At 39.4% G+C, this 20,651-nt stretch overlaps 1 protein-coding gene across 1 annotated transcript; it reads right to left on the bottom strand.

Annotated features, from left to right (window-relative positions):
* Positions 1–2,440: 2,440 nt before the first annotated feature.
* On the bottom strand, positions 2,441–18,804 carry insig2 (insulin induced gene 2). The gene is made up of 7 exons (XM_053439996.1): positions 18,638–18,804; positions 16,931–17,140; positions 14,590–14,762; positions 7,305–7,429; positions 6,656–6,822; positions 4,396–4,495; positions 2,441–4,237 (listed from the first exon to the last, which is right to left on the bottom strand). Exons 2-7 carry the CDS (start codon positions 17,050–17,052, stop codon positions 4,196–4,198), a joined length of 729 nt encoding a protein of 242 aa, XP_053295971.1. The 5' UTR covers positions 17,053–17,140; positions 18,638–18,804; the 3' UTR covers positions 2,441–4,195.
* Positions 18,805–20,651: the final 1,847 nt, after the last annotated feature.

The following is a 20,651-nucleotide window of genomic DNA, read 5'->3' as shown; positions in this document are numbered from 1 at the left end:
CTCATCACCTGGCCAACACCATCACTACACTGAAGCATGGTGGTGGCAGAATAATGCTGTTGGGATGTTTTTCAGCAGCAGGAACTTGGAGACTAGTCAGGATCGAGGGAAAGATGAATGCAGCAATGTACAGAGACATCCTTAATGAAAACCTGCTCCAGAGCGCTCTGATCCTCAGACTGGGGCGAAGGTTCATTTTCCAACAGGAAAACGACCCGAAGCACACAGCCAAGATAACAAAGGAGTGGCTTCGGGACAACTCTGTGAATGTCCTTGAGTGGCCCAGCCAGAGCCCAGACTTTAACCCGATTAAACATCTCTGGAGAGATCTGAAAATGGCTATGCACCGACACTCCCCATCCAACCTGATGGAGCTTGAGAGGTCCTGCGAAGAAGAATGGGACAAACTGCCCAAAAATAGGTGTGCCAAGCGTGCAGCATCATACTCAAAAAGACTTGAGGATGTAATTGCAGCCAAAGGTGCTACAACAAAGTATTGAGCAAATGCTGTGAATACTTATGTACATGTTATATTTTCATTCTTTATTTTTGATACATTTTAAACAAAAAAAAAACACTTTGTCATTATGGGGCATAGTGTGTAGAATTCTGGGGTGAAAAATAATCAAAATCCATTTTGGAATAAGGCTGTAACATAACAACATGTGGAAAAAGTGAAGCTCTGTGAATACTTTCCGGATGCACTGTACATCTGACTTCAATCCCATTTTCTATATTAAGTCACTAAAGAGTGCCTCAGTCTCACCGTGTATAGAGGAACCCTGTACCTCCGGTTTGATAAATGGTCTGCATTTATATGGAATTTATTTTCTTGATGACATCTTAAGGCTCTTTACAGTAGAGGTCATTGTCATTCACCCATTCAAGCACACATTCACATAGTGCATCTGTGGGGAGCATTTTTTCTATGAGGGGTCATTCGGTATTCAGCATCTTGCCCTTGTCTTCTTCGGGAAAGACTGGGATCAAACTGCCGACCTTCTGGTTAATGGATAACCCATCTATCCCCTAAGCCACAAAAGCTGTTGGTTAAGTCTCAGCATGTTGTAATAATGAAATCTGATTAATGGACTGTTCCAAAATCTTAGACCATATACTTATTTTGGTGGAAAAGCTTTGACTTTTAATAAGTGAGATTTCCAGGATAACACACATCTAGTACTACACAAAAATATTTGTATGAATTGTTTTTTGTCTTTTTAGTGTGTATATCAACAGGAACCTTAGGAAAGTCAATGGTTTAAGCAAATACCACCAAAACTTCTACTGTTTGCACTAATTCAAGGGCATTTTTATCACTCCAATACCCCATTATTCATGCACTGTTGGGTTGGCTAAGTTACTTGACAGAGATGAGGGAATGTAAAGTCTAGAAAGAGAGCTATTGTATAGGTTTTTGGTTTATCTAACTGTTTACATATAATATGGCAACAGCATCTTCTGTGCTACAATCTTATATTAGGAAAATTGGTAGGCTATGTATCAAATCTTTTGTTATACATTTTAAGAGCCTAAAATCTAAAATGCTTCTGTTCTCTTGAACATGGACTTTTGGGATATGGTTTTATAAGCACTGCAAAGCTTTTTCAACAGAGAGTGCTGTGTTCATCAAGCCTCCGTTTTCTTATCATTTGTTCTGTGTATGCGGTTTCAGACAGCTGCTGGAGTAACTCTTTGAACTACAGACCATGGTTTACAAAGCCATTTTGTTTTATGAGTCAGATACCAATAAAAAATATGTGTAGAAAGTATTAGTTAATTTCCGGTACAGTAGTGAAATCATGCAAAAAAAAAGATTCATTCAGTAATTAAAGATTGAAAAGGGGAGAAAACACAATTTATTAAAGCCCACACACTATTCTAATGATTTAATGTCAACTACCTTGCAGATACAGATCATGATTTAAACATTACTATTGCGGTGTGTATTTACGAAAATACAATATATATTACAGACACGGTTAAGGGATTAAGTACGATCATATTTATGTTTTTTTACTTAATTATTTTATTTGAAATGACTACAAATCTAGAAATATGTCTATAAATTTGAATATTCTCTCCGTTCCGTCATGTTCATCCACCTCTGTAGCAGCTCCAAAGACAGTGGAAAAGTAGTGCAAAACAAATGCACCATCCTCATATGCATAGCTTTGAATGTTTTCTATTGTCTTTAAGAGGTGGGTTAACTGAGGTAGGAGGATTTGGCTTGATAAACAGTTAAAACAGAAAGTTTATTTCTAAAACTTCCTCAACCTTACTCAGGTGTATCTTATTTAGTTTCCACTATATGTACATTTAAACAACAGGAGCCACTATTTTTTTTAATGTAAATTTGTTTTACTGACATCAGATTTATATGATGAAAATAAATTTAGATAATAAAATGAATTGGGAATGAACAGAGTCAGAAACCAAAGCAGTTACCAAATTTCAGTTTTTATTACATTCAAGAAATTGATTTCAAAATTTAGTTCAAATTTCAGAAGTTGTTCAAATGAATAAAACCACTATACAATTAGTTTTTAAAGGGATAGTTCACCGAAATATTTAAATTCACCCATTATCTTCTCACCACTATGCAGATGGAGGGGTGAGTGAATCATTGAGTCCAAAAAATACTTCTGGGGTTTCAAGGGTAGACAGCGTTGCAGCAGAATCCGACACAATTGAAGTAACTGGTGACTGAGACTTTTGATGTAAAAAAACACAACAGGCCTCAATACTGCTCGTGTGGTGTCATTCAAGTGTCCGCAAGCCCCGACATTAATGTTTGTTTTGAAACAATCGATATTTGGGTGAACTATCCCTTTAAGGACTTCAAAATATCACGTATTCGACAAAAGTTAAACAATGCTGATTTAAAATATGCTGCCCGAATTTTTTTTTCCAGATCATCAAACATGTATTGTGGAGCAAGACAATAACACTGCTTTTATTGGTTCTGATTAAAATGCGGTAATGCTAATTGTATTCATATTTTATCCCCAAGAAATTGTGATAAAAATGTCCATTTAACATCCAATCATACATTATAAAGAAATGCTTAAGACTGATTTAATAGGTTTTCTTCGTGGGCAAGATCAACAAAGTATTCCTCCATTAAAGTCAGTTCTTCTATAGTGAATTTTTCAAACAAACTCAGAGCAAAGAAATCCAATGTACATGTCCAGTAAACGTTTGCCTATACAATCTTACCAAACATGCGATATTTTATTTAATGTCTATTTAGCAACATCATTAAGAATTATAATTGATACTGTCTCATGGTTTGAAAAGGAATCCAACAAGTTCCAATCAAGTGGTGAAAGAAGACAATAAGCTCAGAAATTTGGCTTTTTAACCTTTTTAACAAGCAACTGAGATGGCTAAAATGTTGTTCCCTGAATTTAGGCACGTATTTAAAAACCTTAATGTGATTTCCTGAGAAAAATTCTTAATGTGATTAAAAGTGTTGTCATGTCTGGATGAAACAAATTCACTTCCAACCTCAGAGATTTGTAGTCAATAAAAAAGCTGTCTTTATTCATTTTACCTTTCATTTGAATCCTATGATACTGTACGTATCAGTGTGGTTAGGTCGAAAAATCCGCTGAAGGTGACCACTGCACATACAGTACACAGCATCCTTCCATTATCAAGAACGTTTAAGTATAGATATAAGCTAATTACATACAATACAAGGTCTGGTGTAAATGCATATCTTTCTCAATATAAATTCAATAAGTTGCATGTTCTCCACTGATTCAGGAAGGATTTGACCGACTTAGGTGATAAGAGTTTGTTTGGCATAATGTAGCCAAAGATTTTTAACATCTGAGCTGATCTGAAGAACTACATCAGCTGGGCTGTTAATCTCTCTCCAGATGAGTAAAGATAAAATGCACCAAAGAAAAAATGCAACAAATTCTCTCACTGTTCACCTCAGCTCACGTTACATTGTAGCCACTAACCGCTCCAAGCTCTGAATGGCCTGATGAAAACCATTCAAAAATACTGTCTGGTCCAACGAAAAGCAATGGGCAGCCCATCAGGAGTGGGGCTCGTTTGACATGGCACCTGGGTCCTGGTCTGGTGTAAGCCTCAGATTTTCTCTGATAACCTGTAACTGGCTTCAGGTTGATACAGAGACAATGCCATTGTGAGTAGAGGCCAAATGGAACCAAGTGATTCCTCAGTCCTGATGGGTCTTTTCTTGAATGAACTTATATTCATACTGACATAAAAATCACAAGAAAAGAAGAAGTGTTAGATACAATCAGCTGAATCCGCTTTCATGGCCAGTTTCTTTTAAATGGTAAATGGCTTTTCTAGTCTTCATGACTACTCAATATATATTATATTATTCATCTTAGTAAATCATAAATTTCTTACCAAGGCTAGCTGCCGTCCTATGTTCCCCATCGTTATCACCCCTGCAAAGAAGATACAAGGTAACCAGGAGCGAATGTACAGGAAATCTGGAGAAGTGTACCTGTGCAGAAAAGAAAAACAGAAAAGTAACTTGTAATTCTCTAAATAATAAATACCAACACTTAACTTTCAACACTGTTTGCTGTGCCAATCTTGATTTGGCTAACTGTTTAGTACAAAATAATTCCCAAAATGTCTAGACAAAGGAAATCTTTAACGTGCAAATTAAAAAAAGCAAAAAACTAGTTAGAAAATGTATTTTACAATGGTGTCATAATGTGTAACAAAGTTGATTTGTCAGAAATATACGAATCATAGTGTGGACTGATCACAAGAACCTGGCTTATCTTCAGTCAGCTAAAACATTAAACCCATGACAATCTAGGTGGGTTCTTTTCTTGGGGAGGTTTAATATATTTCAAACCTACAGACCCGGTTCCTGCAACCAGAGACCTGAGGCACACGCTCGACAGACGGCCACTGATAACTCCAGCAAACCGCCAGAGTCCATCCTTCCTACTTGGTTAAGGAGGCCCAGCAGACAGATTCTGGTCCAGATTCTGGTCCTCCTAACCGACTCTATGTTCCTTCCCCCATCAGATCCCAAGTGCTCCTTTGGGGGCATGCTTCCAAGCTAACCTGCCATCCCGGTGTTCGACGAACCCTGGAAATCCCCAGATGACACTGCTGTTGGCCTACTATCGCCCAGGAGACTCAGTCCTTCATTTTCCGCGTGCTAAGTCTGTGCCTGCGGAAAGGCCTCCCACCAACCTCCTTCTGGACTGTTTCGACCATTACCCATCCCCAGCCATACATGGTGCCACATCGCTGTGGAATATGTCACTGGTCTTGCACTTTGCTCCTCTCCCTTCAGCCCTAGAGACCGCCGACCTCCTGAGCCATATGTGTTCCGGTTACACAGTCTTCCCCTGGATATCGTCTCTGACTGAGGGCTTTAGTTCACCTCCCGGGCGTGGAGGGCTTTCTACCGGTCGCTGGGGGGGTCAGTCAGCTTTTCCTCCAGCTATCACCCTCAAACCAACAGGCAGACCGAGCGGGCCAACCAGGATTTGGAAGCAGCCCTATGCTGTGTCTCTGCCGGACATCCCTCATCCTGGAGTTCCCGCCTGGCTTGGGTTGAATATGCCCATAATTCCCTCACAAGCTCTGCCACAGGTATGACACCTTTCACCATCAGGTATGGATCTAACCCCCTTTGTTTCCTTCTCAGGAGGAGGACGTGGTCTTCCCCTCTGTTCAATCCCACCTTATGCTGCCGGAGGATCTGGATGGAGGCTTGGTCAGCGTTGGTCCGGACGGCCGCCAGGAACGAGAGGATGGCCAACCGCAACTGATTGTGCTCCCAGTAACGACCTCCCGGAGATATATTCTGCTTCAGCTACTACATCTCAGATCCAGTGTTTAAATTTATTTTTTTAAATCACTCTTGAACTCTCCATTTTGACTCGTGCTCACTGTTCTTCCTCTGCGCTGGGGTTCTAAAGCACATCCTGATCATATAATTTTCAAAATACCTCAGTACAAAAGTTATATTATTTTGTTTTCTCTGCCTCAATGTAAAGTATCATAAGATCAGATAAAGATGTGAAGGAAAATTCATAAGGTCTAAAAGACAGCCATGCTTACGAGAGAAAAACGACTGCGACTACACTTGGCCTTATTTATGATACATGAAAGATAATTATGAAGGTACAACTGAGCACCTCTGAAAGTGGGAATTTGTACATTTGTATAGAGAAATGCTTTAGGATCTGCACAAAAGTTACAACTCAAATTCATCATTACAGGTGCACAAATCCTGTGTTAGAAATCCTAAATTAAAAACCTTCTACACAGTGTCACTTTTGCACCATATATCTCAGTGAAATGTTTTGTTAATATGTCAAAACTGGGGCGGGCTTCATTCAGAGATCAGACAACCTTATGGTTCTATAAAAAAAGATCTTATTTGAGAAGGTGTAACTTTTATGTCATATTTGTGTAACAGATTTCTTTCTATAACTTCAAATTTATTGATACAAATGAGGGACTACTTTCTAGAACAGGTTAAATTCCATTGTCACAGGTGTTAAGTTGTTTTGCACCAATAACACCTTAGTATATAAACACAGTGACAAACTCAATGCTGTAGGCTCACAATTTAAACTGCCCAAAACAGTCAGACCCTTACGTTCTTCATTGTGTCAAGATGCAAACTTACTGAAAGACTCCATTGTAAACCAGGAGTTGAGTGGCCAGTGTTGCCAGCAGGGCTATGCTGATCCCCAAGCCGAAGCCGCTACGTGAGCGGTCAAATGTCCACCATAGACCAATGGAGAGTGCTGCCAAAGTCAGAGACAGCTGGATGTTGTTGGCAAAGTCCACTTTCTGACAGAGTAAGGTCAAGGAATCTTCTGTAGTTACAAAGCTTTACTGTTGCTGAGCATGGTGGGCCAAAAGCAGTCATAAGTATCAACAAATCACATAATATCAATATCAATCAATATTATTCACCTGACACAAGACATCTTTTAAGGGGTGCAATGATGATGTTTCTAACACACAACAGATGCATTACTAAAAAAAAGTATAAAGTTAACAAATATCTCAATAGGAAAAAGCGGTGCCACACAAGTAGAAGACACTGACAAAGACGTCAAGAAATGTTGTGGTGATAAGAGCCGACGCCGTAAAGAAAATCAAGTGATCTCCGCAACAGAAATACCGTTACATCCTGCCTCCGTCTGCTGCACCACCCCTCACCTGAATCCTTTGAAAGATTTATTGCTGCTGTGAACACGTCTGAGGGGAGAACCTCCTGCTGTGTTGTTCATGTGTTCTTCATAAAGCTTAAAAATCTTGAAGGATACAGCACTGGCGTGGTTGATTCCCACAAACACAGCCACACAGCGCATCACACTTGACCATTCTCGCTTGAACTTGTGAGGCTCACCCAGATGTCTGTCGATGCAGGGGTACAGCAGTCCAATCATTGCTAGAGGGTAGAAAAGGGCGAAATAAGCATATGCAGATAAACAAGAGGCAACACAAACAACTTTGACTGCTAGTAGTGTCAACATTACTGGTATTGTGTTGCTCAGAATAGGCTTCCAGGTAACATCTACACTATTCTAATGGCACACTGACAGCCATGGAAGGGTTCCTGGATGACCCGAAAGGGGACTGTCCCAGGGTGAGCTTCCTGGGCCACATATTCTATTTAAGTAACTTAACATCATGGAATGTTGATCAAACAACTATTAAGTATAGCGGCCCTGATAATTTATAGAACTGCAACTTAAGCTAACACTCACAAATAGACACAGCAAATGGATTAAAAATCATCATCAATGTGAAAACACATAAGAGGCAAGTAGAAAACAACACCAAATACTCACAATACTACCAAATACTCACAGCACTACTAATTATTCACAACACAACAAAGCAGTAGCAGCTCGTTAATACAGGGTGCTCTGGCCCCTCAAACATCCAATGAAAAGCCTATCTAAACATGTTATACTTAATTTAATTAGATAATAATAGTTAATTCATGCAATGCACCTGGTAGACCGTGTGTCCTTGTGAGCATTCAATAGAAATTTTTTCAAATTGTGTTTGGTTAATTTCTGTCTAAATACATATACTTAAGTGCCGGTAGGGAGGTACTGTGGACAAGGACGTGAGTGCGTGACCTAAACATCTCTCTGAAAAGTGCAAACAGCATGAAAGATAAGATACGATAAGATGAGATAAGATCAACCTTTATTGATCCACACACTGGGGAAATTCAGTTGTTACCGCAGCAGGCAAGTCAGAATAAGAGAATAAAGAAATAAAAAGGCAATAGAACATAAAATTTGATTAAAAAATGATGAGTATATACATTATATACACCCTTTTCACTGTGGTGGTTTTATTAAATGTTATAAGTAAAGTGCAAAAAATCTGTACATTAACAACATTGTGCAAAAAGTGATTTTCTGTTAAAAATAGTGCCAATAGTGTAAGTAAGTTGCCACTGTCATTTGGACAACACAATGAGGCTACATTTTTGCAGCAGGCTTAGCACACTACCAAATACTACCAAGCATTTGATTCTGTTGTGAGTATTTGGTAGTAGTGTGAGTATTTATATTATTATATACTTTAATATTCATGTTGATAATAATAAAGATTGCCTTAGAGTAGCATTTATTTCAATACTAGACTCTATTGGTTTCAGTCAGTGTGTGCACAAACCTACTCATTGTTGTAACCACACACTTGACTTGGTATTATCGTACGGTGTCGGAATTGAAAATTTAACAGTACTTCCGCGCAATCCAGTTCTATCAGACCATAATTTAATAACCTTTGATTTTTCAATAACTGAATATATGCCACTAATACAAAATTCATTTTCTAGATGTCTACCTGATAGTGCTGTAACTAAATTTAAGGAAATAATCCCAATTACATTTAAACCCGTATTAGCAGTAGATATAAACAACAAATTCTTTAAAACCCTGAGCTCCATTGAGATCGACCACCTCGTCGATAGCTCTGCAGACTCATTACGATTAACATTAGACTCAATAGCGCCTCTAAAAAAGAAAAATGTCAAACATAGTAAATTAGCTCCGTGGTATAATTCCCAGACAAATGAGTTAAAACAATTATCAAGAAAACTAGAAAGGAAGTGGTGCTCCAGCAACAATGTTGAAAATCTAATAGACTGGAAGAATAGTGTTAAAGAATATAAAAAGGCTCTCCACAAAGCAAGAGCCGCCTACTATTCAAAACTAATAGAAGAGAATAAAAACAACCCCAGGTTTCTCTTCAGCACTGTAGCCAGGCTGACAGAGAGTCACACCTCCACCGAACCCAGTATTCCTCGATCCCTGAATAGCAATATCTTTATGACCCTTTTTAATGATAAAATTCAAACTATTAGAAATAAAATCAACCATCTCCTGCCCTCAATTGGCACTAATACCCTCCCAACAACAGAGATCTCAGAAACGGCTGAGAATCCTACCCATTACTTAGACAGCTTCTCTCTGATCACCCGTGATCAGTTTACCAAATTAATCTCAGGTTCTAAACCAACAACCTTTATCTTAGATCCCATTCCTACCAAATTACTTTAAGAAATTCTGCCCCTAATTGAGAGTTCGTTACTTAACATTAGCAATCTGTCATTATCATCAGGTTATGTACCACAGTCTTTTAAAATAGCTGTCATCAAACCCCTACTCAAAAAACCCACCCTAGACCCAGAGGTTTTAGCCAATTACAGGCCAATATCTAATCTCCCCTTCATTTCTAAAATCTTAGAAAAAGTTGTTGCCAATCAGCTGTGTGAGTTTCTCCGGGAAAATAATATATATGAAGACTTTCAATCGGGGTTTAGAGCCAATCACAGTACAGAGACAGCCTTGGCAAAAGTCACTAATGACCTTTTAATAGCCTCAGATCAGGGACTTGTGTCTGTCCTCGTTCTGTTAGATCTCAGTGCAGCATTCGACACAATTGACCATCAAATTTTATTACAAAGACTCAAACAGTTAATTAACATTAATGGAACCGCCCTTAACTGGTTTAAATCGTATTTTTCTGATCGCTCCCAATTTGTGCAAATTAATGATGAGTCATCTGTGCGCACCAAAGTTAACCATGGTGTACCATAGGGCTCTGTGCTCGGCCCAATTTTATTCTCATTATATATGCTTCCACTAGGAAACATTATCAGGACACACTCTGTAAATTTTCACTGCTATGCGGATGACACCCAGTTATATTTGTCAATAAAACCTGAACAAAGTAATCAATTAACTAAACTTAGAACATGTCTCAAGGACATAAAAACCTGGATGACCCGCAATTTTCTCTTATTAAACTCAGACAAAACAGAGGTTATAATACTTGGCCCCAAACACCTTAGAGATGCATTATCTAATGATATAGCTGCGCTAGACGACATTGCCCTTGCTTCCAATGAAACAGTCAGGAACTTGGGAGTGATCTTCGATCCTGATTTATCCTTTAATAGTCACTTAAAACAAATTTCTAGGACCGCTTTTTTCCACTTGCGTAATATTTCAAAAATTAGACATGTCCTTTCCCAAAAAGATGCAGAAAAAGTAGTCCACGCCTTTGTTACATCGAGACTGGACTATTGTAATTCATTATTATCTGGCTCCAGCAGTAAGTCGTTAAAGACTCTACAGCTTGTCCAAAATGCCGCAGCACGTGTCCTGACGAGAACAAAGAGAAGAGAGCACATTTCTCCAATATTAGCATCGCTACACTGGCTTCCAGTTAAATCTAGAATAGAATTTAAAATTCTCCTCCTCACCTTCAAGGCCCTTAATAATATAGCGCCTTTTTACCTTAAAGAGCTGTTAGTACCTTATAAACCCGCTAGAGCACTCCGCTCCCAGAATTCAAGCCTACTTGTCGTCCCTAAATTCTCTAAAAGTAGAGTAGGAGCCAGAGCTTTTAGCCATCAAGCCCCTCGGCTGTGGAATAATCTACCACTTTCAGTTCGGGAGGCAGTCACCATCTTTTCGTTTAAAAGTAGGCTCAAAACCTTCCTTTTTGATAAAGCTCATAGTTAGAGCTAATTAGTGCACCAGAACGTTACTTGTTCTATTTTATGACACATGACACACGGAGCTTCTCTTTCCAGCTTCTCCTTCCTCTTCTCCATCCCTATCCCCCTTCCCCGGAATCCCTTTGCTTTATCACCCGCAGATCCAGGGCCTCTGTGGCCGCACCATGGATTGCGGTTTGTGGATCGCGCACCGGGGGTCGCGGTGTTGGATCCAGTGTGGCGGATTCTGAGTCATGTGGGCTGATCATGGTGCTGGTGGCGGATCCTGTGTCGCGTTGGCATTGAGCACGGGCGGTGGACCAGGACCGCGGTGGAGGCTTGTGATGGGTCCTGGTGGGCGGCGGTGGACGGTGACTGAGGACTGGAGTGGCGTCTGGTCTGGATGGTGGATCGTGGTCTAGATGGTTGCTGAGCATGGACTGTGCTTGCAGTGGGACTGCTTGGCATGTCATGTTGGGGTTGTCCTTCGGGATGTCTACCCTCATCAAATGCTGCTAGAGACTTTGATTATTGATGATGTTCTCCTGCACGTGGCATCTATTGCACTTCTGTCCGTCCTGGGAGAGGGATCCCTCACATGTGGCTCTCTCTGAGGTTTCTACATATTTTTACCCTGTTAAAAAGGGTTTTTAGTAGTTTTTCCTTACTCTTGCTGAGGGTTAAGGACAGAGGATGTCACACCCTGTTAAAGCCCTATGAGAGGAATTGTAATTTGTGAATATGGGCTATACAAATAAAATTTGATTGATTGATATTTGGTTGGGTTGCAAGTACTTAAACTGTGGGCACAATTATTAGGCAAGTTGTAGTTTTGAGGATTCATTTTATTATTTAACTACTAAAGTGCTCTCAGGCAATCCAAAATGTAAATAAACCTCAAACCTGAATATTTAGGAAAGTGAGGTTTTGGCTTTCTTAGGAGAATATATGGCAGAATTATTGGGCAACTATTATTGTGCAGAATTATTATGCAACTAAATGAAAAACGAAAACTTTCCCATCTCAGGTCCCTGAGTCTGGAGGAAGAGTGGAGAGGCACAGACGCCAAATTGCTTGAAGTCCATTGTGACGTTTCCACAATCAGTGATGATTTGGGGAGCCATGTCATCTTCTGGTGTTGGTCCCCTGTCTTTTATCAAGTCGAGAGTCAACGGAGCCGTCTACCAGGAAATTTTAGAGCACTTCATGCTTCCTTCAGCTGACAAGGTTTATGGAGATGCCGATTTCATTTTCAAGCATGACTTGGGACCTGCCCACGCTGCCAAAAGTACCAATACCTGGTTTAATGACCATGGTATCACTGTGCTTGATTGGCCAGCAAACTCTCCTGACCTGAACCAGGCCAGTTCAGGTCAAGAACTGGCCTCTTGTCAAGAGGAAGATGAGAGACACCAAACCCAACAATGCAGACGAGCTGAAGGCCGCTATCAAAGCAACCTGGGCTTCCATAAGACCTCAGCAGGGCCACAGGCTGATCGCCTCCATGCCACGCCACATTGATGCATTAATTCATGCAAAAGGAGCCCCAACCAAGTATTGCGTGCATAAATATATAAACATACTTTTCAGTAGGCTGACATTTCTGTATTAAAAATCCTTTGTTTAATTGGTCTTATGTAATATTAGAATTTTCTTATAATTTCTGTTTAATAAGTGTTTGTCATCATTCTGCCCATAAGGAAGAGTTTAAAACGTTAGCCTTGACTTATGTTCAAAAATAAAATTGTGAAAATATGAAAGTCTTTATCTTGAAAACAGTTTTGGTCACATCGCCCAGCCCTACTTCAGATAGCGACTGGTTTCAACTAACGGGCAGTAAGTAAGTGATCATTTTGTTTTCTTATTGAGTGACTGAGGGTCTTAATAAAATACAGACAAAATGTACTCATGACTCAACATTTTAAAGAAAATTTAATTTAGTTATTTAACCCATTGTGCGAAATACCCAGTGGCAAACAGAGGGCACCTACCTAGTGCTCCAGTGTTATGCTGAAGTTACCCCCCACCCCCCAAATAAATAAATAAAATAACAACATTAATCCTACTGATTACAGTTTGATCAATTTGACGCTCTCCACGTGAATGCAATAAGGCTTGTGTGGAGAAAACTCTGATTATAGCCTTAACAGTACTCAAATGGCCCCACTGGTCAAAAAGTTCCTCTGTTCCTCTGCTCTTCTCTAATCACTCACAGTAAGGGCTGATCTTTATAAAAACATGCTGGATTCAATCAATTAATCAATCAATTTGTATTTGTATAGCCCACATTTATCATAGGGCTTAACAAGGTGCGACATCCTCGGTCCTTTTTTATGTTCCTGGCAAAACGTGGCATTGCTTCTTCTAAAAAAATGACGTTAAAACACAGCATCTCACCACCAATATCATTCTCATGAAGACTTATGGCAAAAAAAGCTTTTTATCCCTTATCAAAGATAGCAGAATAGGCACATCCTTGTTCTGTGGAGGGGACTTTGACACAAAATTACTCAGAAAGTACACACTATAAGTACTTTACAATATTTGTGACAGTAGTCTGACTAGTACTTAGTCCAAAAATAACGATCTCATAAGATCTTAAAGCAAAAAAGATTGTTATACCTTATCAAAGATAGCAGAAGAGGTTCATTCCATGGAGGGGGTTTATTCATCATGAATTATGTTTATATACTGTTATGTATATACTTACTTACTTATATACTTTAAGAGGAAAGACCACCAGGGGCATGTACGGTTTTCTATATGTTAAATAAACAGAACTCTTTTGAGGAAAAATACAGCTCCTCTAAACGTCAGATCGCCTCCACATTTGTTTACCGTAAATGCTCAGTCAATTGCACACTTGAAGCACGAAATGCTGCTGGTTTGACCTAACAAACACAAAAGGCGGCTGGCTTGACCACAGTACTCAACACAGGTGGGAGCTTCAGGAAAACAGCTATTTCTTTTATTTTATTTTTCATGAAAGCTAATCTTGGAGTTTCCAAGATAATTTTCTAACAAATTCAGAAGAACAGCACCAATATTTTTTGGAATAAAAATGTATCTATGAAGGTTCTTATTTCTCAAGTGAATGCAATACGCTTCTGTAGGATTAGACATACCTTTAATAAGTGGTATATGTATATGTGCGTGGTAAACATTCTTCCTATTTTCTGTTTGCATTTGTTGTAACAAAATCTTTATTTATCCTCCTACTGTGATCAATCTGTAGCCACATGCTTTCCAACAATGTATGTGAGGACGAAGGCAAATCTGGCAGTTACTGTGTATGTGCAATTTTGAGATGGTCTTCTGGCTACAGCGGAGACTAGCATAGCTGCGTGCTGTTCTCAGAGCTATTAAAAACTTCTGCTGTATGAAAACATTTGCCACAAAAACTGTAAACGAGACCTTAAAACCTCCTCTGGTTTTACTCTTATCTTTCAAGAAATGTCAATGGTAAATGGTCTGTATTTATAGGCACTTTCCCTTTACAGTACAGTTTTACATGCAAAATAATCAAAATAATCCAGACAGGAATTTTTTAACCTATTACAGGGCATGTTTCTACCTACCTGAGGCCATGCCACAGCAGGGTGGCACCCACCAGGCGGAAGAGAAGATACTGCTGATGACATCAGGGGGAAAGAGAGTAACGTTTCTTTGTACTTGAAGTAAGTTCAGCACCAGGGCCAGGAAGACACCCACAGAGAACAGCATGGCTCCTCGTATCACAAGGTTGGTGGTTCTACAATGCAAAAAAAGTATTTTACTGCAACATAACAAAACATATTGAGAAGAAAGCAGGAACTCAAAATACACTGCTCAAATGATACGATGACATGGTTTTTGTGTGTGTGGATTTCAGTACGGTAGGAAGAGAGCGAGAGGGACGGGCTGATTCTCATTTGAGAAAAGTGTCAATCAATATGTGATGATCAATGCTATCGTCATTCAGGAACTGCCCACACATTCTGGTCACTTGAGGTCGGGCATTGTCCTGCACCAGGAGGAACCCAGGGCCCACCGCCCCAGCATAAGATCTGACAATGGGTAATCCCGGTACATATTAGGGTACTGATGGCTATGACTTTGAGGTCTGTGCGACCATCCAAAGATATACCTCCCCAGCCATCACTGTCCCTGCGCCAAATGCCGGAATCATGTAACAGGCAACATAAAGGTGGTTCGGACCTAGTCCTCCCTATCTACGGGTGAATGGCAAACTTTAAAGTACTGTACTTTAAAGCGCTCTGAGTGTTCATCAAGTCTAGAAAAGCGCTATATAAATTCAGACCATTTACCATTTATAACATTCACCACAGCATTTTCAGACTCTTTCACGCCTCGCACATGTGCTCAGTGAGAACCTGCTCTCATCTGTGAAGAGAACGGGTCGCCAGTGGTGAACCTGACAATAATTCTGATGTTCTCTGGCGTATGCCAATCGAGGCACACAGTGCTGGGCTGTGATCACAGGTCCTACTAGAGCACTGGAAATTGTGTGACAATGTGACAATTAATATAAAATAGTTAAATTAAATATGTTTTTTAGATGTTGTTAATCACTGCATTCGAAATCTATGTGTCCTTGGATGCTAATCTTTTTTTTTCTTCTAATGCCAATCTTTTAATAAAAAAAACCCCACACATATACACATATATATATATATATATATATATATATATATGTGTGTTTAGGGTTAATATAACTGTACAGAAATGACAGGGACTGTTTGTAAAAGATATCAGAAAGTTTATTCGTTATTAAAAAAAAAAAAGAGAAATATATTAAGAAGCTGTAAATTTGATTTTGGATATTTGCCATCATATTGCACACGTAATTTAAAAAAGTTTGCAGCTGGGGGTCCTGCTATACAGGATTCCTTGGCATGGACAAGTTTGGGAACCCCTGCACTAGAGGATGTCGGGGCCTCACGCCACCCTCATGGAGACCGTTTCTGACAGTTTGGTCAGAAACATGTACACCAAAGGCCTACTGAAGGTAATTTTGTAGGAATCTGGCAGTGCTCCACCTTGCACAAAGGAACAGATACGGGTCCTGCTGCTGGGGTAATACCCTTCTCTGGCCCTGTCCAGCTCTCCTCGTGTAACGCCTAATCTATCTCCTCCATTCTCTTGAGACTGTGCTAGACAAAGACACTAGCAGAACACAAAACTAGAGAGGAATCAGTCAGGAAGAATAAGGAGAGAGCAATTGTCTGTGGCCACCACAATCAAAACCATTTCCTGTTGGGGGGTTGTCTTGCTTATATTGTTGTATTGCACTTGTTGTCACTTTCATTTGCACCAATGCAGTGTGACCGTAATTGTTCCCTCAATAGTTTTTAGCAGTGTCTATTAAGAATATCTACCTAGTCTACCAGAGGTAAGCTCTGATGCTTGCTATAGAGCAAACAAAGAGCTACGGAGGTTAGAGAGAAATATCTTTGACTGGCTGAGTCAGTCACCTGATCTCAGTTTGACTGAGCAGCCTCCTATATGATGAAGACAGGACTAAAGACAGAGAGGCCACTACAACAGAAACTGAAAGAGGTTGCAGTGAAACTGTGGCTACGACAGTTGGGATTAATTAGACCATCAGGAAGCAAATGTGAGTTACTGCTCGTCCAGACTAAAAACAACCCCCCAACTAAAACAGAGTCAACTGCATTTCTAAAAGTGACTGTTTTACGAGTTAAAAACTAGAATGTCGCACCAGGAGACAATGAAGTAGAAAAATTAAAGTGAAAAAGTGAATTTTAATCTAAAACGTTATCTATAATTTAACTCAAAATTATTGTACTGTAGCTCGGAGACTGAAAAATTACCAACCGTGTAAATACTTCTAGTCTTGACCCTATTTGCCTTGTGGTCTTGTTAAAATGAACTTATTGGAAGCAGACACATGCTAACCTGTTGGTGATGACTGAGATATAGGGGCCACGGAGAGGCGGCTGTGTTTGCCCAACCCCTGACCATTGTTGGTGCCTGCTGGTTATGGCGCTGTCACTCATAGCTGTCAGTGTCAAAGACATTCGACGGCCTAAGACAGAGAATATGGAAATGTTTGGCGTCTTTATCCACCGGCAAGTTCAATGTCCTCCCTTGACATCCTAAACCAAGCTGAAAAACAAGGACAGACAGGGTATTAGCAAAGACTGAAAATACACTCTGAAACAGAACTTGCATTATGCAATTATTTTAAACAGTATGTATCTACAAACATACTTACTAAGATGTATTCCTAGCTTTGAATCAGCAAATCATTCTTACCATAAACTGTTTCAATCTTATTTAGATGTACATAGCTGCAGTTAACCCTTTGAGCACCTTATGGAAATCTTTGGCTTTTTCAGTTTTCTTTTTTGATACTCTTGGCTTTGTTAAATGCATATGGCTTGAGATTTTCCAAAGGTGTGTATTTTGGGAGAATTACGTTCATTTATATATTTCCATTCATGATTTACAGCGTGCTGAGCTTCAAAGGTGTGTGTGTCTGTGCAGTTATGACAGTATCCAACGGTAAACAAATCAGATAAATAACATTGTTTAATGTTACAATTCCTCACTCCCTGTCTCTCTCACACACATGTACACACCACCACCAATTAAGATTTCTCAATTCAAAACTTTTTTTGAGGAGTTTTGGGCAAGAGATATATATTTTTTCCTACTGTAACAACATGAATTTTTCTATTAAATGTGTCTATGGCTACCTATCAATGACATATGAGTATCACACTATATTGAAAATATTTCATAATGTGTGTTTTTTTAAGATTAAAACTGGGGGTGTCATGCAAACATATGTGTGTATGAGAGAGAGAGAGAGAGAGAGAGAGAGAGAGAGAGAGAGAGAGAGAGAGAGAGAGAGAGAGCAAGAGAGCGAGCGAGAGAGAGACCATCACCTTAAGTTATTTATAATAACTTGTAATACCATATAACTACAGCTTTTGTGATGTTTCTGGTGAGATTAATGTATTTCCTTGAAAAAACTAGTCCTATATACTCAAATAAATACCAGCCCTGCAGCTCCAGCAAATATTTCTGAATAAAAGCTTCTTTTTTTTAAATGAAGCATTTTATGACTAAGTTGTTGACGTACAATTCAATAGTGTGGTTCAGAACGGTTTTTATATATCTATATTGTCCCTCTCTATTGAACCACGAAGTCCACAAGTCACTTGCAAATGTATATTTATATGTTTAGTAGTTATCAAACTAGTTTGGGGCTGCTGAAGAGTGCTTATGTAACTCATGTTGGATGCATATTAATAATATATTACAATGGCATCTCTATGCTGGACTACCGTTTTCCCTTGCGCACTTCATCTCGGTGAATTTGCCCTTACATTGTATTGCATTGATTTTGTGGTGGCTACTAACTGCACCTCTATTGACAGACAGTTTTACTGTCAATGAAAAGACGAAGAGGTGGCGTTGAAAAAATAAACGCTTTAGACTGGCTCATGTTGGACTTCACTCACTATTAGCTCAATCCTGTGGTCTCCAGCGGTTTAACGTAAACGTGTTGCATAAATAACACACAGTTAGCCTCATTGTTGTCTTTAGCAGCTACCATTTGGAGCACACTAGCTGAGGTCAAAGAAAGACTCTTACCTCATGTCGACGAAGAACATCCGCGAATACAATTACACATTTCATAAGACACTTGTATAACTCACACACTAATAGTAGGCTGCATTAAACGAAAATATCAGTTTGCCTTCTCCCCTTCTGAGACTACTTCCGGTTCTCCGGTCTGAATGAACAGCCAATCAGCGTCTCCGGTTCTGACGTCATCGCGCTGCTCAAAGTTGACGTTACACGTAAGAGGAGGCACTGTTCACCGATTAACACTAAAAAGACCGATCACATATCTGCAGAAACCTTTGTTTCTCTGGAATTTGGGTGAGAGAATATGGAAAATAGCACGTTTAAAGTCCTTATGAAAACCAATTGCTGCTGCTGTTTGAATAAACGTGTGTGCCATGGCCTATATTCCCCCCTCTTGTGTTATGTTTGTCTGTTTGCTCTAGAATTTATGAGGCACACATTTAAGACATCGAAATATAGTCCAACGTTTTGTACATAATTAGTACTATAAGGGAAAGTTATCAGAACGATCCAGATTTATGACCCGACACAATTTATAACTAAATCAATATGGTCAGTTTTTGTCAGAAGAACTACAGAGACACCCACACAGGTTACAGAAAGGAAATACGTAATATTATCATACAACTTAATTTTCCTTTTAACTCCAATGTTGCAGATGAAACGATGCTCCGCTTATCAAGAATATTAATTTAGTGGGCCATTATTACTATCAGCTGCGCCATGATGCCATCAACGGGGCAGGCAGGGCCACCTTCTTTCAGTCAAACATTTCGGTTTTTGCTTTTAGGTGCAGCACACAAGGCGAAGTGCATTGACATGTAGAGCATCAAAATAACGAAAACAACTACTTTCAAAATTAAAACTTTTTTGAGTTGGGGGAATTGAGACTGAAAAGTACAGGAAAGGTATATGGGTAGGAGAAGGCATCCTATAGCATAAGATATGGCCGCATATGTTCTACATTCATGGTAATGTTATGATATGAAGAACAGTCAACATTCTGCAAATACACACACAACTCGTCTTGACTATTGTAATTCCCTATTATAATGCTCCACCAATGATTGGGGTTATGATATATGTATTTGTATGGCTGCAGCATGGGTGAAGAGCCCAAAACAGCTTATCCACTTTGTGAGACAAAGAAGTTAATCTTGAATTTTGAAGTCTTCACAGACTCTGCAACCCGTGTCCTGATAAGAACCAGGAACAGAGATCACACTTGTCCTGTATTAGCTTCACTACATATTTAGGAAATAATTTAAAATCTCCTACTCACCTACAAAGGCCTTAATGATATGACACCATCATTGAAGAGGTCGACCCACTAGAATACTGCACTCTCAGAATTCAGGCTTACTTGTTGTCCCTTAAGTCTCTATCAGCTACAGTATCAAGCTCTTCTCATTTGGAATCATCTCTCATTTTAAGAGTAGGCTTAAACCTTCTTTTTTGATAAAGCTTATTTAGAGCTGGTTCAGGTAAGTCTTGGACCAGCTCTTACTTAGGCTGCTATAGGTCTAGAATGTCGGGGAAACATGACACATGGAGCTTCTCTTTCCTTTTCTCCCTCTTCATCACATTAATGTCTCATCAATACACGTTACTGACATGACCTCTTCCCTGGAGTCGTTGTGCTTTCGTTGCAAATCCAGGATCACACTGCTTTCAGACATTCCCTGGAGCATGTATCATGGATCATTATCATGGATCGCGATCATAATGGTGGCAGCTGATTGTGGATAATTGCATTATTGCGTTCAGCAAGAGGAATAAGATATTGGAGACATAGACAATATAGTAGGATCAACTCATTCTGGATTTTACAAGCAAGTTTTTAGCAACAATAAATCTATTCTATTTAGAGAGTCACAATCCTACGCTTTAATGAACACTTTCACACCCTTTTAATTGCCACATCTTAAAAGGACATTTTCATTTGGTCCAAAAATTCTGAATCTTCAGGGCAATGGAGACTGTTCTGAATATGGCTAGTATATGTATATATAATGTC

The sequence above is a fragment of the Pleuronectes platessa genome, chromosome 14 (genome assembly GCF_947347685.1).
Source record: "Pleuronectes platessa chromosome 14, fPlePla1.1, whole genome shotgun sequence".
Lineage (NCBI taxonomy): Eukaryota > Metazoa > Chordata > Actinopteri > Pleuronectiformes > Pleuronectidae > Pleuronectes > Pleuronectes platessa.
Note: the sequence above shows the minus strand (reverse complement) of the source record. Positions and strands in the feature narration are given on the sequence as shown.

Excerpts from the sequence above, each read along its gene's own strand:
- insig2 (XM_053439996.1), bottom strand. The coding sequence starts at position 17,052 with ATGTCTTTGACACTGACAGCTATGAGTGACAGCGCCATAACCAGCAGG. Across the intron at positions 4,496-6,655 it reads GTTTACAATGGAGTCTTTCA|GTACACTTCTCCAGATTTCC; the intron begins GTAAGTTTGCAT and ends TTTTCTGCACAG. Across the intron at positions 4,238-4,395 it reads TAGGACGGCAGCTAGCCTTG|TATGAATATAAGTTCATTCA; the intron begins GTAAGAAATTTA and ends TTTTTATGTCAG.